Below are 21,655 nucleotides of genomic sequence, written 5' to 3' on the forward strand. Positions count from 1 at the left end.
CCCGGAACCGCGAGTGCAGCTCTGCCCGAGCCCGAGCCGAGCCGAGCCCGAGCCCGGAAGCGCCGAGCTCGGCTGGGGTGAGTGAACCGGGTCGGGGCAAGGGCACCTGAGAGGCCAGCGGGCCTCAGGTGTATCCCCGAGGGGCGGGGGTCGTGGCGATCAGGGCTGCCTCCCTCCGGGGCACAGTTGGGAACGGGAGGGGAGGTCAAGGTAACAGTGGGAGTTCTGATTAAGAGCTGGTCCCCACTCTGGGGTGCAAGAGGCAGGTGCCTGGGAGGGTGCCAGGTGAGGGAGGGGCGCCCGAGGCGAAGGTTATTCCCAGGACAGAAGAGCGTTTCAGAGCCCGGATCTCTCTGGAGGTCAGGCGCCCGGTCCCAGCGGCAGACTTTCCGGGGGAGACTGGGGTGCTGGAGGGGAAGGAGTTCGTCTTCGCTGGGCAAAGGGCTCGGAGACGGAAGGGGGGGCATGGGAAGGTGCCGCTTCCCCGAGGCTGTCCCCCCGACGGGACGGCCGGGGTCGCTGGTGCTGACACCCCTCTGGCTTTGAGATGGCTCTGAGGTGTGGCACCTGCTCTCGCCAGTCACCTGCAGGTGAAGACAGTCGCAAATAAGCGACACCGAGGGGCGGACCAAGCGGGCTCCCATCTCTGTGCTGGTGTGAAACTAAGGCTTTCGGTTTCTGTCCTCTTTGCTTTCATGGCAGGGAGAATTTTTCCTTCTTCCTCTTGAGAGAGTGCCTCCCTAGAAAGGGATACGAGGAAGCAAGATCCTCAGGCCTACAGAATACCTAGAACTATTTCTTTCTCACCAGGCCTCTTTCCGGGACGAATCAAGCCCTCCCCCCAAGCACAGGTACCTTCTCCTGCACTTTTAGAGGGGCCATTGGGTGAGGTTTGGGAGCCTAACCAGTCTCCTGGGTGCCTCTCGGAAGAGTCCCATTACTCCCTGAAACCACCCCTGACACCCCTGACTCCCAGACCATGATGGCTCTCAGACCCGCAGTAGGCACGAGTGATGCAGGAAACAGACGGGACTCTTCAGGAGACCACAAGACTGGAGGGGAGTTAGCACCTCCAAGTCTCCAGCTGGATGCGAGGTGCACATTGGGGCCCCCGGCAAGACTTGTGAGGCAGATTCCCTTGCCGTAGGCAGGAAAGGGAGCCAGAGCCAGCCTTAGCTTGGCCCCTTTGATGCCCTGCCTGAGGAAAGTTGTTGTAATTGGGAAATAATTAGCAACCGCTATGTTGCCCTACACGTGCCTCCGCACCTCTTCTTTCATCCTGGATATTTGGGAGTAGGGGGCTGGCGCCAGGGGACTGATAATCCCGAGATTTGCCGGACCCTAAGAGGATCTGGCTTCCTAGGGTCTGACCTGCATGCCTTCACCTCCATGGGAGGTCAGAAGGGGACAGACAGGGCTGCTTTTCCTGGTGTGGGGGAGGGGAGGACTAAGGTCCAGAGAGGTGGCCAAGGTAAAGGTGGGATCAGGAATGCATCTTTGGGGACTTGAGAGGGAGGAGTAGAGAGAGGCCAAGTCTTCCTGCCACACACTGGCCGGTCCTTCACCAGGTTCTTTGTGCATCTGCTCCTCCCGCCCGTTCCCCCTCTACCTTCTGCCTCCTCCTTCAGAGCCCGGGCCCTGGCATCTTTGCGAGACAGAGCCCCTGCCCATGGCTTTACCCCTCGGCCTCCTCTGTGGTGTGGAGTAACTCAGGCCTTACCAGCTGCCCGTGGAGTCTCCCTGGCCCTCCCTTTCCCCTTGCCTCTCAAACCAGTCCAGCCAGTTTGCAGGGGCCCAGTTCCTCATTGTGTGTGTTTTTTTCCCCCCTCACTGGCCAAGCAGCTCTAGCCTGGCTCTCGGGTTTCGGCTTTTTTAGTGGACCGAGCCAGGAGTCCACTTGCGGGATTCTTTTTGGATTCACAGGGAACCTTCTTATCTCTGTAACGAGGAGAACATAGGAGCTGAATGATCAAGGTCACGGAGCTGCCCTTTTCTATTTTGACCATTTGTTTGCCTTGTTACTTCTGAGGGGAGTCTAATCTCTATTCCAGTTCGCCCGTTTTCTAAATCTGCCAAGTATGTAGCGTCTAGCTTATTCCCCAGCCCTGGTCTATGGGTTCTTCCACACAGCCCAAACCACCCCACCCCCACTTCCTGCCGGTAGTGCAGAGACCCTGTCACTCCTAGTTGGGAGCCAGACGCTATGGCTGGGCCAGAGGTGATGGAATTGGGGCAGGGCAGGCTAATGTGTAACTCAGGGGGAAGTGGCTGTTTGGTACCAGTGCAGTGTCTTTCCCTTCGGTGCAGACCGGAAGGACAGAGGCAGACAGATGAAGCTGAATCGCCTTGAGGCCTGGTCTCTTCCCAGGGTACAGTTGGTGAGGAACGCCTTGGGCACAGCCAGGGGAGGGAAAAGCAGGGTCAGGCATCTGGTGAGAGTGAAGGCTCTGCACTCCATCCATGTTGCCTGGCGCTAGATCACTGTTTACCTGCCTCTGAGCCTTACGCAAGGCTTTGGAGCTGCCCTGCTCCCTGGCCCCGCCCCGCTGTCCTCTGTAACTGAAGGCGGATAGGTTTCGGGTTTTCCGTGTTGAATCATTTAGAGCCCTGCTTTCTGACCCACCCCAAAGATTCCTTCAGCCCTCCTGGCCTCTGACCCACACGTCCTGGGACTGAAGGTGTGTGAGGTTAGGGAGTCACTGGGACCGGAGGGTGCGGTCGAGGCTGCCTCAGAACAACTTGCTGCTCTTGGGTGAGCAAGGGGCTGTGCACTCTGCCGAGCCAAGCCTGGGAACTTCTTGACCTGGATCTTGAAGATCAGGAGATGTCCTGGCAGGGTAGAGCTGTATGATGAATAAATAATGTGACTTCTGAGAGCTTGCAGTCTAGGCACATCTGGTTCCAAAATTATGACTGAGGAGGGCAAGGAGTCCAGGCCAGGAAGAGGTCTTGTTACGAGGGCAGACGAGAAATGGCCATGAGGAATCTCTAGGCAAATCCCACTGCTATGTGAGGCTGCCTTGGTTCAAGATACAACCTTGACCGAGTATTTACCCACATCTACAATGTGCCAGATCCTGGGGACACAGGAGTCAGCAAAGAGCCATGTTCTTCTGCCTTCGAGGAGCTTACAGTCTAGTGGGGGGACAGACAGAAGCAATGAATCGCTGTGATAAATATATAAAAATAAGCCGAGGCAGACTCACTGAAGGACAATGGTGGAGCATGTAGCATGGTTCTGACCTAGTTTGTGAGGAGTGGCGAGGGAAGGCTTCTCTGAGGAAGTGACATCCATCTATGAGTCAGGTGACGCCAGGAAGTCCTGTTGGAAGGAGCAGCAGGGGTGCAGGGTACTTACTGTGTCGTCAGCTTCGTGACAGGCGTATGCTGCGCGGGGAACTCATGTTTAATATCTTGACGTTTTTATTCAAGTAGAACCCCAGTAAATAAAGTGCAAAAATACTGCGTGTATAACGATACATTTTTTACAGTTGTATACACCCATGGAATTATTGTCTAATTCTCACAGGTAATTACCTCATGAGGTATGATCGCTATACCCATTTGAAAGATGAGGAAACTGAGACTCGGAAAAGTTGTGATTGGCCCAGGGTTATGTACATCGGGTGGAGAGCAGAGCTAGGATTCCAGGCCAGATTCTGATTCTAGTCCAGTGCCTTTTCTACCGGATGAGTGGTTTGGAAAACATATCCCTTTGCCTTGTGGCTTCTTTTCTGATTCCATTTCTTACTTGAATTCCAACATAGGGCCCTGACAACGAAATAGCCTGCTATGTAGGGCAGTGATGGTGAACCTTTTGAGCTCGGCGTGTGAGCATTTTGAAAAACCCTAACTTAACTCTGGTGCCGTGTCACATAGAGACATTTTTTGATATTTGCAACCATAGTAAAACAAAGACTTATATTTTTGATATTTATTTTATATACTTAAATGCCATTTAACAAAGAAAAATCAACCCAAAAAATGAGTTCGTGTGACACCTCTGACACGCGTGTCATCTCTGACACGCGTGTCATAGGTTCGCCATCACTGGTGTAGGGTATCTGAGTCAGATAAGACCTTGGTTAAGGTCTTCCCTGATGCTTGAAGAGTGGAAGACAGGGGTCCTTGGACTCACTGGCGGACCTTAAGGTGTTCATGTGACCCTCTTGAGATTCTGTGGTAAAGATTGGGTGGGCTGTCTTCTGCGGGGGAGGGGGTATTGCTTTCATTATGTTCTCTAATGAAATCTCAACACTAACAAAGGTGTTGAGGTGTTTTTTTCCCCCCAATAAGGGGCTCCGCCCTCCCTGTTCCTTCCTCTGGAGGGGAAGGGCCTGGAATGCTAGGAATGCTCTTCCTTCTGCAGGAGACTCCCTCCCACCGAGCCCTTCCTCACCTGGAGTTTGGCCCTACCTTCTCCTCTCACCAGTTTCCTGGGCTTCCCAGCACTTCTACAAGCCCTTGCCAAGTTTCCTTGGCCCAGAGCTCCCCTGGGAGGTGGAGCTGGGTATGTTTGTGTCTTTGTCTGGCACGTTAGATGCCCCTCCTCCAGTTTGGTGCAAGGCTCTGGTGGAGATTAGCAGAAGCTGGAGTTCTTATTCACTGCTCCTCCCCAAGTTCCGGGCGCCAGAGCACACCTGCAGGACATTCCATTTGCTGACGCTGAGCTTGGGCAATGTGGACGGGGGAGCTGGCCTGTGGGTGGGCTTGGCTCTGGCCCTCAGGTGGCACAAGTCTGCCTGTCCTGGGGCCCCCTGGACTGGCACTCTGACATGTTATTTACGTGTTTTTTTCTTGAATAGGCAACACATCTGCATGGTTCCAAAATTCAAAAGGGACAAAGAGAGATACACCATAGAAAGCCAGTCACTTACCCATCCCTGTCCCTCGCTCTCAGTACCCCCAATCCAGATACATCACTGCTGTCAGCTTACGCATCCCAGAAATGGGCTAGAACACCTTGGGGTTCTTCTGTATTTGAAATGAGCTGTAGGACTGGAGGCCCCATTGTTCCATTGGGTGGAGGTGTCTGTTAGGCAGGGCTTGTTAGAAATGGAAATCGTCAGGCCTCGCTCCAGACCTACTGAGTCAGAAACTCTGGGAGTGGGTCCAGCAGTGTGTGTTTTCATAGGCCGTGGGGATGCTCCTGCTGCTCAGATCAAGTATGAAAACCACAGTTTTACACGGAAGGAACTGACAGGACAATCACCCTCACACACCTGGGGAGAGGAGGTGCCTGGGTTTCTGCTTACCTGCTTTTCTTCATCTTCTAGGACCCTTCCAGCCCATGGAGCAGGCGTTCACCATGGCCGAGCCCCGGAGCCCTGTAGACCATGGAGTCCAGATTCGCTTCATCACAGATCCAGTGGGCACTACAGAGATGGGCACCCTGCGTCATGGGGGGCGACGCCCAGCTAAGGATGCAAGAGCCAGCAGCTATGGGGTCGCCGTGCGTGTGCAGGGCATCGCTGGACAGCCCTTCGTGGTGCTCAACAGCGGGGACAAAGGGAGCGACTCTTTTGGGGTCCAAATCAAGGGAGCCAACAGCCGAGGGGCCCCGGGAGCTCTGAGCTCCGACTCGGAATTCCCCGAGAGCTCCTACTCTCGGGCCAAGGAGTTGTCTGGCCGCTTGCAGGACAGCATGTCTGATGAGGAGCCTGGGGCCCACTGGGATGGACGGCTCTTGCGCTCCCAGTCCCAGGCCTCGCTGACAGGCCCTGCCCCTATGGGTCCGGGCAACAGGAGCACCAGCCTGCTGGAGCTGGCCCCCCATGAAGCTCCCCCAGGGAGCACCATTGACACTGCTCCTCTGTCTTCAGTGGACTCACTCATCAACAAGTTTGACAGTCGCCATGGGGGCCAGGCCCGGGGCCGGACTGGCCGCCGCATGCGTTCGGTGCCCCCTGAACAGCGCAAGCGGAGCCAGAGCCTGGACAACCGGCTCCCACGGGACACCCTTGAGGAACGGGAGCGCAGGTCCCCCAACCACTGGAGCCCTAGCAGAAAGCATGACAGCCACGTGGGCAGCTTGAAACAGCCGATACAGACCCAGAACTCTCCCAGTGGGTTCAGCCGTTCCCGTCAGACCCAGGACTGGGTCCTTCAGAGTTTTGAGGAGCCTCGAGGGAGGACACAGGACCCTGCCATGCTGCAGGTCAGACCCCACCTCTCTGCTCCCAAACCCTGGCCCCTTCTCGTCAGCCCTGACCCATGCCCTGGGACCCCTTGCTGGTTCAAATAACCGAGGGCAGAAAGTTTCCACCTTTTGTCTTTCACTTCTTCCATCCACGTGGATAGATTTCCATGGGCAAAATTAGAAAGGAAACAGAACTGTAAAATCACCATTCACAAGCATGGATAGTGACTTTCTGTGCCTCAGTCACTAGCGTTCGCTAGGACTGTTGCGTGCGTAAGGCAGGCTCGGAGGATAGGAGCAGCTCCCTGGTGCTCTTGCCAAAACTCCCATCTTTGTCTCCCACTCAGGAATGCGAATAAGTGGGGGAGTGATTTTACCCCGAGACAAAGTGAAGCCCATTCTAACAGTAAATCATTTACAAACGCGAATACATGGACTGTCATTAGTGCAGCATTACTTGTGCTACAGCTCACTGCTGGTTGAGATCTGCTTGTTGAGGAAAAGCTGGTTTGTAACAGTAGCGAGAGGTGTATCCTCCCTGGCCTGTGGCGCAGGCCTCAGTGGTCTTGCTGCCTCTTTACCTGACTTCAGGCTTGTTCCTGCTTGAAGGGCCTGGTCTCCTAATTTGCCACTTCTGGCCCATCTGAACCTCGCACAGGCTTCTGGCTTAATATTCCTGTTTCTTTGGGTTTACTTTTTTGCAGTTCAAATCAACTCCAGACCTTCTTCGAGACCAGCAGGAGGCAACCCCACCAGGCGGTGTGGACCACGTGAAGGCCACCATCTATGGCATCCTGAGGGAGGGGTGAGCGGGACCTCCCTTCTTTTCCTTCTAGCTTCCTTTCCCATCCCCCAGGCTCTTCACCCTAACTCCCCTCATCTCCGCTACCTCTTCCCTCCCCTAACCTTTGCTTCTGTCCTTTTATCCCCCAGGAGCTCAGAAAGTGAAACATCTGTGAGGAGGAAGGTCAGTTTGGTGCTGGAGCAGATGCAGCCTCTGGTGGTGAGTGGCCTTCTCATGGTGGGAGCAAGGGTCAGGGTCAGGGTCCGCGTGGACTCACTTCCTTCCCCACCATTGTCTCCGGCAGATGGCTGCTCCTGGTTCTGCTAAGTCCCCGGCAGGGCAGGGTGAACTCAGCCGAAAAGTGGAGGAGCTACAGCAAAAGCTGGATGAAGAGGTGAAGGTGAGGGGAGGCTAGAGGCACAGGAGGGAGGAAGCACCACTGTGGGGAGAACCTTAACCTGGGCTGGCTCCCCCAAGTAATGGGGTAAGCACGCCTGTGTCCTGTGAGACAAGGGTGTGTGCCGGTCCCAGCAAGGGCTTCTGGGCTTCCCTGGAGCTTAGACGGGAAGAGCACATTCATCAGGAGTCCAGCTACTTTTCATTCCATTTCCTTTGGCAGTTCCCATCCTGGCGCTGCCACTTACTGGCTGTATAAATCTGGAGCAAATTACTTACCTCAGTTCTTTTCATCATCATCATAATGATGGTGATAATAGTAGTTGTCCTTTATTAAGTATAATTTTTGTAGTAGGTGCTCTTCTGGATACTACGTAATAATTATAGTGACCCTGTAAGGTAGGCATCCTGGACTTTTTTTTTTTTTATGAGAAAATTGAAGGTCAAAGAGGTTAAGTGAATTGCTCAAGGTAGTAAGTTGCAGAGAAGACATTTGAAATCACAAGTTAATTTATTCTAACGTCTATGTACTTCCCTTCCTGCCCCCCTCGCCCCCCCCCCCCAAAATACTGCTTCCAGTGTTTTCAGTATTGCCTGTATGTTGTTGGTGCTCCCTAAGTGGTGGGTTGTAACTGCCTTTGTTTTCTGTTTAGTGTCGTAGTTAAATGGTGAGCTGTGAGTCAAACTAACAGTTCAAATCCCGGCACCCTTAGTTGGCTTTGTAGCACCTTGGGCAAGTTCTTTAACTGTTCTAAGCCTCCATTGCCTTGACTGTAAAGTGGGGATAATAATTGAACTGTATTAGTTAGCTACTGCTGTGTAACAAATTTCCTCAAAGCTGAACATGCCAACATCTCCCAGTGTCTGAGGAGCAGCGTAGCTGGGCAGTTCTGGCTCGGAGTCTTTTATGAGGTTCCATTCAAGGTACTGACGGGAGCTACAGTTATTGGAAGAGTTGACTGGAACTGGAGGATCTGCTTCTAAAATGGCTTATTCTATGGCTGTTGGTTGGAAGCCTCCGTTCCTTGCTGTGTGGATCTCTTCATAGGGTAGCTTGCAATATGTCCCTACAATATGGCAACTACCTTCCCCCAGAGTGAGTGAAATGAGAGAGAAGGAAGCTGGGATGCCTTTTTTATGACCTTGTCTCAGAAAATACATGTTATTCCCTCCCCCCCCCCTTTTCTATTTGTTAGAAGAGAGTCCCTAAGCCCAGCCCATACTCAAGGGCAGAGTCTTCCCTTTTTGAAAGGAATTTAAAAAATTTGTGGATGTATGTTAAGCCATCACAAATACCAAGGCTTCTTATGAGGATTAAGTGCAGATAATCTGCATAAGTTCCCTAGTACAGAGCTTGCTATATAGTGAGTGTCAGTAAATGTTAGAATCCCCATGATTCCTGGTCCTTCTCAGAGGCTTTCCTTGCTCTCCACATGCTTTCCTCTCCTTTTCAGAAACGGCAGAAACTGGAGCCATCCCGGGTTGGGCTGGAACGGCAGCTGGAGGAGAAGGCGGAAGAGTGTAGCCGACTGCAGGAGCTCCTGGAGAGGAGGATGGGGGAGGCCCAGCAGAGCACGAAGGAGTGAGTGCAGCTGATGGTGCATGGGAGGGGCTGAGGGGAGGCTGCATGGGCCCGAGGTTGGATTTAGAGGTTGCCTGTGGGCAGAGGGAGACAGGGAATTCTCCAGAAGCTGAAAGGGGCCGGCAGAGATGGTGTAAAGATAGGTATGACCCCTTTCTTTACCTTCTCTATCAGTAATGGTGATGGTGCATGAGTTAGGTTACCTGGTTTGCCTCTCGGCCTCAGGTTTTTCATCTGTAAAATGGGGTTAATGATAGTACCTCTCAGGATTGTTGTGAGGATTCAGTCATTCATTCAGCAGGTGTTTTTGCAATGCTGTGTGATGCACTGATCTAGAGTCCTGAGGTACATCAGTGAGCCATACAGAGGAAGAGCCCTGCTCTTCAGAAGCACAGTGTCTAGTGAGAGGTAACAGACTGTAAACAATAAATATATTCTTTTTTTTTTTTTTAATATACTTTTATTGATTTCAGAGAGGAAGGGAGAGGGAAAGAGAGATAGAAACATCAATGATGAGAGAGAATCATTGATCGACTGCCTCCTGCATGCCTTCCACTGGGGATTGAGCTCGCAATCCGGGCATGTGCCCTTGACTGGAATCGAGCCTGGGACCCTTCAGTCTGCAGGCTGACGCTCTGTCCACTGAGCCAAACCAGCAAGGGCAATAAATATATTCTTAAGTAAAATTTTCATATGTGAGAAGTAGAGTAAGTTATAGCAGATCAGAAGGGCCAGGTTATGGGGGAGCAGGTTACAGTATTAAATAAAGTAGTTAGGGGAGGTTATTTTTTGTTGTTAATCCTCACCTGAGGATATTTTTTCCACTGATTTTTTTTAGAGAGAGTGGATGGAGGGAGGGAGAGAGGGAGAGAGAGAAACATCAATGTGAGAGAGACACATTGATTGATGGCCTCCCACACGTGCCCCAATGGGGCCAGGAATTGAACCCAAAACCCAGGTACATGCCCTTGACTGGGAATGGAACCCTTCAGTCCGCAGGCCAACACTAACCATTGTACACCACCGGCCAGGGCTAGGGGAGTTCTTATTAAGATTTAAACAAAGACTTGAAGGAGGTTTAAATGAAATAATACATGTGAAGTGTTTAGAAAACTCTCTGACATGTAGTGCTCAATAATGTGGTCTGTTGTTAATTAGGCTCCAGAACATGAAGCTCCGCCTGGATCAGGGCGAGAGGGTGCGACATGGGCTGGAGACCCAGGTGATGGAGCTGCAGGACAAGCTGAAACAGGCCCAAGGTCCTGAGCCTGCTAAGCAAGTGCTAATGAAGGTAGGGAGGTGGGTTGGGGACCCCAGCCCCTGCTTCCTTTCAGCTAGAGCACCCTCAGAGTATGGGAGTACCCCTAAGTATGCTTTCAGACAGACCTAACAGAGCCCGGAATGGTGGGTTTTCCCCTAGGCATCTTGGAGGTCACAGAGCACCTGGTACCAGGCCTAACAGATTACAAAGTGCTCGGTAACAATGTTTTGATTGACTGAATGAATGTCTAGACAGGTGGATCCTACCCGGTGGTCACCTCTGTACTTGCACTTGCACTTTCCCCAGGACTTGTTAGAGACCCGGGAACTTCTTGAAGAGGTCTTGGAGGGGAAACAGCGGGTAGAGGAGCAGCTGAGGCTGCGGGAGCGGGAACTGACAGCCCTGAAGGGGGCCCTGAAGGAGGAGGTGGCCTCCCGTGACCAGGAGGTGGAGAATGTCCGGCAGCAGTACCAGAGAGATGCGGAGCAGCTTCGCCGGAGCATGCAAGACGCAACCCAGGCATGTGACAGGAGCAGGGCCTGGGAAGGGGGCTACCCTGAGGTCTTGGTATTTTTGGACTTTTCATGGCTGTCATGGGACTCCCCCTAAAAGACACACGTGAGATGTAATGAAAACCTTGGTCAGGAAACCTGTAGTGGCAGAGGAGGGTGTGCAGGTCGGAAGTACCAGAGGGTGTGTAGTCAAAACCCCATGGGGAAATAATGGGAGGAGGCTTCCTGTAGATCAGGGGTGGGGAACGTCCGGCCTGTGGGCCATGTAAGGCCCGCAAAATCATTTGGTCTGGCCCTGCCAAGGTATTAGGGGTGAGTTAATTAAATGTTTGACCACATATAGCAGGCTAATTTTTAAGTTGATAATTTTGTATGGCCCGTGAATGATGTTATAAATATCCAAATGGTTATTGTCAGAAAAAGGTTCCCCACCCCTGCTACAGATAATGGAGGGGTGTAGATAATGACCAGGAGGGAGAACCTTCCCTTAGCATTGCACCAGGTTTCACCGGGTGTCACCGGATGCCCTCGGCCTGGGCCTGACCTTCTACATTCTCACTGGTGTGAAGTGAGCTCTCCCGTCTAAGCTTTCTGGTCCTCTGACTCTCCCCTTCCTTAGGACCATGCAGCATTAGAGGCCGAGAAGCAGAGGATGTCGGCCCTGGTGCGGGGGCTGCAGAGGGAGCTGGAGGAGACCTCAGAGGAGACAGGGCATTGGCAGAGCATGTTTCAGAAGAACAAAGAGGAGCTCAGAGCCACCAAGCAAGAGTAAGGACCTTGCCCCTCTCCCAGGAATACATATCCATGATTCTTATCCATAGCCCACTTCCTTTCCACTCCTGCTGCGCTCTCTACTCTCTGCTTCTCAAACTGCTATTTTTTATATCCAGCTTCCTCCCTCCCGAGACTGGGTACCCAGTGTATTAGCCTCCAGGGAGGTGGATTTCATTGTCCTGCTAAACTCTCCCAGGCAGGTGGCCTGACCCTGTCCCTTTCCCCTTTTAATTCACCTGTCTGGGCTCAGACTCATGCAGCTGCGGATGGAGAAGGAGGAGATGGAAGAGGAGCTTGGGGAGAAGATAGATGCCTTGCAAAGGGAATTGGGGCAGGCCCGAGCTGGTGCTGGAGAGTCTCGCCAGGCGGAGGAGCTCAAGAAGGTATTTGGGAGTTGGGGGCAGAAGGGAAGGTTGGGGTGTTAGGAGCCCGCCTCGCCTTTCCATGAGGATCCCCACATGAATGTGGCTATCTCCCTCGGGCTTGGTTTGCAGGCCCCATCCTGCCTGCCCAGCCGTATTTCGTCCCAGCACACAGTCTTTGACCCGGCAGGGCTGGCTGGTCTCACTGAGGATAGAAGTTTCTAGGGGAAACGGCCCTTAGTGTCCAGATTGAATAGTATATCAAGAGGCTGCTGGCTGCTTCCCAAGAGACCTCATGCGTAACGGCATTTAGGTGGATTTGTGAAACTTCAGGGTCATTTCTTTTGCAAGTTTGGAAACCTAACTTGGTCACATAGCAAGAGCTGCTCTGTCTCTCAGAGGGTACTCATTAACTAAATTTTAAAACAAACATTAGAGCATCTGTTTATTCACTTACAATGAGAGTTGTCGCCACATGGACTGGAATACTTGCATTGGCACAGCCAGCTGACCTAAATGGGAAGCCAGGTGGTAATTTGAAAGCTGCGTAGAGAGTATAGAATCTAGGCGTACAATGAAATGTTTTATCATACATGGATATTTTATAACTGTTAAGGGCATAAAATTGAAGTGAACACACAAATACTTTATTCATATTCCTAGAATTAGTTTATCAAGGCCAAGAAAGCAGCTAATTGTTTGGGGTGATTGAGAAACTTAGAAAATATTTTCATTAATTTTAGAGAACTGACATTTATGGCCGCCTGAGTTTCCTTGTAGGTCTACATTCCTTTGATTCACTCTGCTGGTTTCAAATGCTATACATAGCAGGTGCTCAGTTAATAAGTATTAATTAATCAATGCTTATTTATCATGCCTGTACTATAAGACTGCCTAATTGTAATCAAGGTAATCATATTTTTAAATGATGATTTTCCAGATACATAAATGCCTGAGCTTACCACAAAGTATTTGGTGGAGAAAAACATAAAAAATGTTAACCAAATATATTTGGTGGTTATGAAATCAAAAGTACTCTTAAATTTTTAAGATATTTAATTTAAAATATTGTTATGAAGTGAACAAGTATCAAGGATAGTCTGAAATCTGTTCACTATATTAGTTGACATAGTGAACCTAGGCATTCCTCTGGACAATCTCAGTTGATATATTATGCTGGATAAAGCGAAAAAGTAATAACTAGTATTTAATTTATCTCATATATTAAGTATATTTTATCAAGTATTTAGCCAATAAACAAAGTATACATTAGGAAAACAGACTGACCCAGTTCACTATACACCATACAATGTGTTATTTTTCTTTTTTTTCTTTTTCTTCGTAATTAGTTTTGTTAGTTTCTCACATTGAAGACTTACCCTGTGTTATATAACCTTTCAGCCTAATTACGGTACTGTCTGAATTTCAGAAGTAGCTAATAGCTAAAGAATTAGAACCAGAGCTCATGTTTTAACTTTTTAGAAAAGAAATCAGGGCAGCACCACTATGTATTGTGCCACATATTTTAGTTTTCAAAATATTTTTTAACAGCTAATCCTTTTTTATCCATACCCTCATCTATTCTCATTCCACATAATTTTTTAAATGGAGATTTATTCCATATGTCATAAAACTCACCCTTATAAAGTGTATAATTTAGTGGTTTTAAGTATATTCACAAAGTTGTACAACCATAACCACTATCGAATTACAGAACATTTTCATCATCCCAAAAAAGACCCCTATATCTATGAGCAGTCATTCTTCCCACCCTGGCAACCACCAATCTTTTGATCTGTGGATTTGCCTATCCGGACTTTACATTTAAATGGATTCCAGAACCTGTGGCTTTTGTGGGTTTTTTTTTTAATGTCTGGTTTCTTTCACCCAGTGTAATGTTTTTCACGGTTTACTCATGTTGTAGCAATGATCAGTGCTTTACTTTTTATGGCTGAATAATATTCCGCTGCACGGATAGACCACATTTGTTTATCTGGTCACCCCTCCATTTGAGCCATAAGGAATAGTGCTGCTACGAACACTCATGTACACATTTAAAATGAACACGTTTTCGATGCTCTCGGGCATACACCGGGTGTGGCAAAAGGAGGTTTACAGTTGTTCGTATGGAAAACAATACAATGATTCGTAAATAATAATGCAAGAATAAACTCTTGTGTTGCACATGCAACTGTGAACCTACTTTTGCCACCCCCTGTGCGTACGTTTTCAGTTGCCGGGTCCTATGCTCACTCCAGGGTTCACTTTTGGAGACACTACAAACCCCTTTCCCGGGTAGCCACACCATTTTACACTCCCTCCCGCAATGTGCGGGGGTTCAGTTTCTCCACGTGCTGGTGTCCCGGCCGGCCTTCTGTCCTGTTGCCATGCCCCTTCCCTCCTAGGAGCTGCGCCGGACACAGGAGGAGCTGAAGGAGCTGCGGGCAGAGCGGCAGAGCCAGGAGGTGGCCGGGCGACACCGGGAGCGGGAGTTGGAGAAGCAGCTGAGGGTCGAGGCTGATCGAGGCCGGGAGCTGGAACAGCAGAACGTCCAGCTGCAAAAGACCCTCCAGCAATTGAGACTGGACTGTGAAGAGGCTTCCAAGGCAAGGGGAGTGGGCACAGGGCTTAGGAGGTGGAGGCGGAGGGGTCTGGAGGGCTGAGGAGCCAGAGGGCGTGGAAAATTACCTGTCGTGGGTATGTACAGCCCAGAACCTTGGTCCTAGTGTGTGGTTGCAGCCGCCAGGATTTGGCCGGGGGAGGCCGGGCTGTCCCTGGTGACTCCCAGTGCATCTCTGTAGGCGTGGGTTTCTCAGGGAAGCCTCTATCCTTCTTGGAAGTCCAGTTCTCGTGGCCTCTTTGTGGGGGGCTTTTCCTGGGCGTGGACAGTAACCTTGAGCCGTGGGGTCTGAGCTGCCACTCTGCACGGCCGCAGGCTCAGATGGCAGCGGAGGCAGAGGCAGCAGTGCTGGGGCAACGTCGGGCAGCAGTGGAAACGACGCTTCGGGAGACCCAGGAGGAGAACGACGAATTCCGAAGGCGCATCCTGGGTCTGGAGCAGCAGCTGAAGGAGGCGCGAGGCCTGGCGGAAGGTGGGGAAGTGGCGGAGGCTCGGCTTCGGGACAAGGTGCAGCGGCTCGAGGTCAGTGCCTCTGGTGACCTCCTTGGCTGCCTGCGGCCCTTTCTCCTCTAGTCCCTGCTGACTACTCAGCCATCACTTTTATTTTGTCATTAGTGTGTTTCCGTTCGCCTCCGAGCTCTCGGTTCACCTTGCCTTTGTTTCCTGGAGTGTGTTTTGGTGTGAACGTCCCAGTCTTTGCACTTGAGGCCTGGACTGGAACAGCAGAGGCATTTTTGTCTCTTATCTCCCAACCTTTGCATGTTCTATGTCTTGATTTTTTTTTTCTTCTCCATCTGAGCCTGTTTTCGTTGCTCACCCTTTTCTTCCTCTTCTCTCCCATCTACTCACCTCCAAATGGCTAGAGCCCAAGCTTTGCCTTCTCTTGGTCCACTCCCCCTGCCCCAGGCGGAGAAGCAGCGGCTAGAGGAGGCCCTGAATGCAGCCCAGGAGGAGGAAGGGAGCCTGGCAGCAGCCAAGCGGGCACTGGAAGTGAGGCTGGAGGAGGCCCAGCGTGGGCTGGCCCGCATGGGGCAGGAGCAGCACGCACTGAACCGGGCCCTGGAGGAGGAGGCGAAGCAGCGGGAGGCGCTGCGGAAGGGCAAGGCCGAGCTGGAAGAGCAGAAGCGCTTGCTGGACAGGACTGTGGACCGACTGAACAAGGAGGTGGGGCATGGGGCGCCTGGGCTCTGGAAGAGGCCCAGCTCATTCAGAAGCTTGCCTGGGGGGACAGGGCGATGTGGGTCAGAATGTGTGCTGTTTGCTTTCCTCAAGTTCATTGTTGGGGAGGCCAAGGTCAAATCTTCAGAGAGTGGCATCCTTCCTACCTCCCCTCAGTGCTTTTGCCCTTCTCCCCACGCTCCATTCCTTTATGGTCTTGATCCTTGGAAATGTCTCCTGGAATTCTCCATTAGAACTCCATAAGACCTAAATGTAAGAATCTTCAATGGGAGGATTTTATATTTGGGGTAGCAGAAGGAGGAAGGAAGAAAAAGAAATCAATTGCTTGTTTTCAGCTAAGGTTGTCCTCCCAGTCTCTTACATTATAAAACTAGAGCAAACAGCTAGTATAGTTCATCAGTTCTGAAATGTACACTTTATTATCTCTGAAGGTGAGTTTTGGCTTATAACTGATGATATATCGTAGTTCAATTGGCAAATTTTTCTTAGTGATACACCATTGGAATTTTGGGTTTGCTGAAATAAGGTCATTTAAAGTTTATTGTGTATCAGGCACTGTTGTATGTACTTTACATAATTAACTAATATAACTCTCCCGACAACCTTGTGATGTAGGTACTATTATTGTTCCATTTTACAGATGGGGAACTGAGACCCAGAGAGGATAAGTAACTTGCCTCTGGTCACATAGCTAGTAAGTGGTAGAGCCAGGAGTTGAACCCAGGCAATCGATACATTACTAGTAGCCATACCAGAGTCCTAGGCCCAGGACAGAGCAACAAAGGGCTGCTTCAGCAGGAAGGAAGCTCTGGGAGGGTCTTGAGAGCTTGGGCCCAGAGAAGAATTGGGTCCTGAAAACGTTCTGCTTTGTGTGTCCCAGCTGGAGCAGATGGGGGATGACTCTAAGCAAGCCCTGCAGCAGCTCCAGGCCCAGCTGGAGGATTACAAGGACAAGGCCCGGCGGGAGGTGGCAGATGCCCAGCGCCAGGCCAAGGAGTGGGCCAATGAAGCTGAGAAGACCTCTGGAGGGCTGAACCGGCTTCAGGATGAGGTAGGAGCTTAAGTGGCAGGAGGGTGGGAACCCTTCCAGTGTCCTTGGTTTGAAGGTCATTGCCTCTTAACTAAACCTGTGGCCCAGGAATCCTGGGAGACCCAGGTTTAGTGCCTAACCATTTAGAGTGACATACAAGGTGGGGGAGGGGGGAGGGAGTGGTCTACCCTAGGTACAGACAATAGGGGATGCATTGTCTGTAGAGCAGGGGTTTTCAAACTCAGATGTACATTAGAGTCACCTGGGAAGATTTTTAAAAATTCCAGTGTTCAAGCTGCATCCTGTACCATTTAAATCATAATCCTTGGGGATCAGTAGTCTAAAAACTCCTCAGGTGATTCCAGTCTGTGCAGGAAGTTTTTAAACAAGAAACAAAAGGGACTAAAAATCATTCTGCTTTTTATTATCACCATACACTGGCAATTCTAAAAAATTGTGGACTGCTCCCACCCCTCAATCCCCACCTTACTTCTCTGAGCTGTTGCATTTTCCCTTCTGCCCAGACCCAGAGGCTGCGGCAGGCCCTGCAGGATTCCCAGGCCGATCGGGACGCAGCCCGTCTGGACAAGGAGCTGCTGGCCCAGCGGCTGAAGGAGCTGGAGCAAGAGGCCCAGAACAAAAAACGCTCCCAGGATGACAGGACCCGGCAGTTCAAGGGCCTTGAGGTGGGGACATTGTGCGGTGGCCTTGTGGTGGTGCGAGGGGGGTGGAAAGAAGAGGGCCTGGGACCTGGCACAGGTGGGAGATCTGTGGTTTCTCTGTTTTCTCAATAGGGTAATAGGGCTGCCCCACTGAGCAGTAGATTCTGAGGTCTGTCATTCTGCTAAGGGGCCAAGGCCAGAGCAGGCTCCACTCTTTCCCTTTGATGCCACACCTGGTCAGCAGAGGGCACAAGCCCCGTGGTGGCTCTGGGCAGAGGCAAAGACCAACAGGTTCTGGGGATGTGTGAGAGAGAAAAGTCTGGAGGCTGGGCTTTGAGAACGTCCTGATTGGCATCCTGTTGTCCCTCCGCCACAGGAAAAAGTCTCACGGCTGGAGGCAGAGCTAGACGAGGAGAGGAACACTGTGGAGCTGCTGACCGACAGGGTGAATCGAGGCCGGGACCAGGTAACCCCTTCCTTACTCTGCATCTGTGTCTACCTCTGAGCTGAACCTTTGGACTCAGAGTTCAGGGAGCATCCTGCAGTCACTCTGCCTCACTCGGTTCAGCTTGGTGGTTCATCGTCAGCTTTCCCCAAGTCTGGTTCCTCTCACCCCTCCCCTAGGTAGACCAGCTAAGGACAGAGCTCATGCAGGAGAGGTCCGCTCGGCAGGACCTGGAGTGTGACAAAATCTCCCTGGAGAGACAGGTGAGGGGGAGTCTTGGGGATGGATCACAGGAGGCGGGGAGAATGGCCACGGAAGGGATCAGAAGAGAGCTAACTGTGGAGGCTTCCTGTCCCTCTCAGAACAAGGACTTGAAGAGCCGGTTGGCCAGCTCAGAAAGCTTCCAGAAGCCCAACACCAGCCTCTCTCAGCTTGAATCCCAGAATCGGGAGTTGCAGGAGCGGCTGCAGGCTGAGGAGAGGTGAGGTGGACCCATATTTCCTCTCTCCCTCTGGACTTTTCTCCTCTGGTGCTCCCTCCATCTTCTACCTCAGACATGGCCAGTCCGGCCTGATCTTTTGGGAGAACTTCTTTCTTGGTAGAAAACCGAGAGAGAGAGTTGCAGAAATTCTAAAATGTGAATGATGTCTATCTCCCAGTTCTTTGGACCTGCCCTGGATCCTCCCTGGTCTAATGGTGGGACTCATGACTGAGAGGAGTCTGTGGAGGCACTAGAAGGCCAAATTGGGGTTAATGTAGAAATGGTGGCCCTAACTGGTTTGGCTCACTGGATAGAGCATCAGCCTGCGGACTGAAAGGTCCCAGGTTTGATTCCGGTCAAGGGCGTGTACCTTGGTTGCGGGCTCATCCCCAGTGGGAGATGTGCAGGAGGCAGCTGATCGATGTTTCTAACTCTCTATCTCTCTCCCTTCCTCTCTGTAAAAAATCAGTAAGATATATTTTTTAAAAAAAAGAAAGAAATGGTGACTGCCATAGACACCCCTCTACCCCACCGTCTTAGGGAGAAGACAGTTCTGCAGTCCACCAACCGAAAACTGGAGCGGAAGGTGAAAGAGCTGTCCATCCAGATTGATGATGAACGGCAGCATGTCAATGACCAGAAAGACCAGGTAAGGACCATAGCCGGGGCCAAGCAACGACGCGGCCAGTACATACTGCGTTTGCTTGAAGGCCAAGGTTGGTCCCATCTCATGGGTGTCCCAAACTTAGACTTTTCTTGTATCAAAATGGAGACTTGACTGAGAGGATTGGATTATAAGAGTTATAGGAAGCACATGTGTTTAGTGCCTATGATGTGTGAGCTTCTCTTTCTAAGTATTACACATGTGTTAACACATTTAATCCCCAAGACAAACCTGTGAGCTTAGGGAACTTGCTCATGGTCACAACGTTTTCCAAGGGGCAGTGATCCCTTGTCAAGATTGCTACAGGGGAGGGTCCCAGGCCACGGTGGCAGCAGATGCTTTTCTAATGTGGGGACTTGGTATCCTTCCCAGCTAAGCCTGAAGGTGAAGGCTTTGAAGCGGCAGGTGGACGAAGCAGAAGAGGAAATTGAGCGACTGGACGGCCTGAGGAAGAAGGCCCAGCGTGAGCTGGAGGAGCAGCATGAGGTCAATGAACAGCTCCAGACCCGGATCAAAGCTCTGGAGAAGGACTCCTGGTATGGGCTGCTTTACTGCCCCTGCCCCATCGGGATAGTGGAGCAGGAGGGGGATGGGCTCTCCTGGCTGACCTTTAGGGAGAAGAGGATCTCTCAGATGGGACTTGGAAGTCACTTATTCCTGGCTGGAAGCCAGTATGATTACCTTTTAGTATCTCAGCCTCTATTCTATACCCCATCTCCCCAAATCTCTGATTAGTGGGGGATCTTGGGAGTAGCTTTAGGTCTTAGAAGAATTGGGAGTCTCTTTAGCATGAAAAGTTTGGCTGTCTCAATCTTTCTACCTCCCTCCATGACCAGTATTCCTCTCTTTGACTCAGGCGCAAAACTTCCCGCACAGCTGCTGAGTCAGCCCTCCAACACGAAGGGCTGAGCTCGGACGAGGAATTCGACAATGTGTACGATCCTTCCTCCATCGCATCACTGCTTACGGAGAGCAACCTGCAGACCAGCTCCTGTTAGCTCGTGGCCCACAAGGCCCAGAGGCCACGCTCGAGGCCTATCCTGGCCAGCCCTGCTTTGCCCTGCCTCGGATTCCTCATTCTTTCGGGGGACACAATCATTCAGACCTGAGACAGGGAGTGGTGGTGATAAAAGGGTATCAGTGCTAAGGTGGTAGACAGACTTTCCTTTTCCTCTAGAGGAGTGGGTATCTTAAGCCACCTGAGCCCTTAAGTGCCGAGCCCTTCCTCTTCTCCCTTACAGCGGCAGGATGGTCAGCAAATAGGTTTGGGGGATTGAGCAGGACAGGAAGGGAGAGAAATTGCCATGTATATAAAGCTTTATTACTTTAGCCCTTAATCCTCAGGCTCAGGGAAATACCCTAGGATATTCTGCTACCTTGATTCCTGTAACCTGCTTTCCTCCCCCTCTGGAGCAGGGTGTGGGGAACATTATGGGTAATGGACACGCTGGCGTGGCTCTACCTGCTCCTCGATGCTCCTCTTTGCACAGTCATGGGGCCCATGTGGTAGACACCCCCCCCCCAACCCCACCTCCCAGCCCTATTTTTTATCTTCCCTAAGCAAGTGAGTCCAGAAGAGCCTTTCTCTTCCCCTTTCCATCTTCATTCCTAAATTCCTTCTTTCCTCTCAGTGCCTTAGCCACGGCGAGGAGATAAGGATGCTCTTCTTGCCTTTTATACCTGCACATTCATACCTCTCCAAGGACCAGCCTTTTTCCGTCTGGGGCCCTTATCTTTCCTCCGGCCCCAGTAACTGGTCAAGAGAGCTACTGGCTTCTCTGCCAATGAGCCACTCTGAGAGGGACTTTGGTGGCGCCATGATGAGATGGTGGGGCCTGGTTCTGCTCAGGGTTTCCATCCTTCCTCCTCTCCCTCTGTGACTATGGACATGTTTATAAGATGGTCATACCTGGGAACACTGACAACTGTCTACACAAGTTGACAAACAAAGGTTTCAGTCCTTCCATGTGGCCTTTCTTGTGGCTTCTCTGACCAGATGTGCCCATCCTTACCGGGGAACCGAAGGGCCCTCATCTCGGGAGCTTGGACCTGATACAGGGCTTCCCAACGGGCTGGAGGCCGACTTGGTAGAAATGGGAAGAGGCAATGGAGGATTTATTTCTCCTTTGGGTTTTGGGGAGAGCCAAGCCCTAGTGGAGAGGAGTAAGGGAGATGATTCACCTCATTTCCTAAGGAGGCTCTGTGAGGAGCCTGGGGGAAGAAGAAGGCTGTTATCACCAATGGCTTGTAATTTCATGATTTAAAAAAAATGTTCTGCAAATCAGATATTTTCTCCAAAACCAATCCAGCCTTGATTTTTATTTTAAATTAACTATTAAAATTATATATCTATCCTGAAATCTGTGGCGTGTTTTCTCATTCTTTTTCCTCACTTATTTGGAGGGCCCTACATTATGAAGAAACCATTTTAACTGCACAATTTAGAGGCTGAAGCTGGGGTTTTCTTGACCTCAGTTTTTAGAGGCCTTTACAACAGATCAGATGGAACCTAGGGAACTGGGTGTTTATAGCACCTCCATTTTCTCCTAAACAAGCTCCTGGGAATAGCAAGACCAGTACATGCCTTCTTTTAAGGGTTTGAGGAGACACAGAACTGGGTTTTATTCCCTTGGGGCATAGGGTTATCCCCAGCATTCACCTTCCAGGTACAAAGACCGACATCCATTCCTACCTGGCATGGGAACCTGTCTTTGTATTGCCTTGAAGAGGGAGCTAGCTGTTCACCAAGCACTGTCCAGTCAAG

The 21,655-nt window shown here is 51.0% G+C and overlaps 1 protein-coding gene across 2 annotated transcripts; it reads left to right on the forward strand.

Annotated features, from left to right (window-relative positions):
* The first annotated feature begins 6 nt into the window (after positions 1-6).
* On the forward strand, positions 7-21,243 carry CGN (cingulin). Of its 2 annotated transcripts, none has more exons than XM_006095273.2 (21): positions 7-77; positions 5,277-6,157; positions 6,844-6,944; positions 7,073-7,142; positions 7,228-7,323; positions 8,774-8,901; positions 10,060-10,192; positions 10,469-10,681; positions 11,294-11,442; positions 11,699-11,831; positions 14,216-14,416; positions 14,746-14,952; positions 15,337-15,594; positions 16,490-16,660; positions 17,164-17,325; positions 17,678-17,767; positions 17,926-18,009; positions 18,109-18,227; positions 18,768-18,876; positions 19,264-19,427; positions 19,748-21,243. In XM_006095273.2, exons 2-21 carry the CDS (start codon positions 5,291-5,293, stop codon positions 19,887-19,889), a joined length of 3,597 nt encoding a protein of 1,198 aa, XP_006095335.1. In that variant the 5' UTR covers positions 7-77; positions 5,277-5,290; the 3' UTR covers positions 19,890-21,243. The 2 variants fall into 2 exon arrangements, with proteins under 2 accessions (XP_006095335.1, XP_023615059.1); XM_023759291.1 differs by having other exon boundaries at positions 7,228-7,317.
* The last annotated feature ends 412 nt before the right edge of the window (positions 21,244-21,655 follow it).

Source organism: Myotis lucifugus, unplaced genomic scaffold (genome assembly GCF_000147115.1).
Source record: "Myotis lucifugus unplaced genomic scaffold, Myoluc2.0 scaffold_151, whole genome shotgun sequence".
In the NCBI taxonomy this organism is placed as follows: domain Eukaryota; kingdom Metazoa; phylum Chordata; class Mammalia; order Chiroptera; family Vespertilionidae; genus Myotis; species Myotis lucifugus.

Excerpts from the sequence above, each read along its gene's own strand:
- CGN (XM_006095273.2), top strand. The coding sequence starts at position 5,291 with ATGGAGCAGGCGTTCACCATGGCCGAGCCCCGGAGCCCTGTAGACCAT. Across the intron at positions 8,902-10,059 it reads GCCCAGCAGAGCACGAAGGA|GCTCCAGAACATGAAGCTCC; the intron begins GTGAGTGCAGCT and ends GTTGTTAATTAG. Across the intron at positions 11,832-14,215 it reads AGGCGGAGGAGCTCAAGAAG|GAGCTGCGCCGGACACAGGA; the intron begins GTATTTGGGAGT and ends CTTCCCTCCTAG.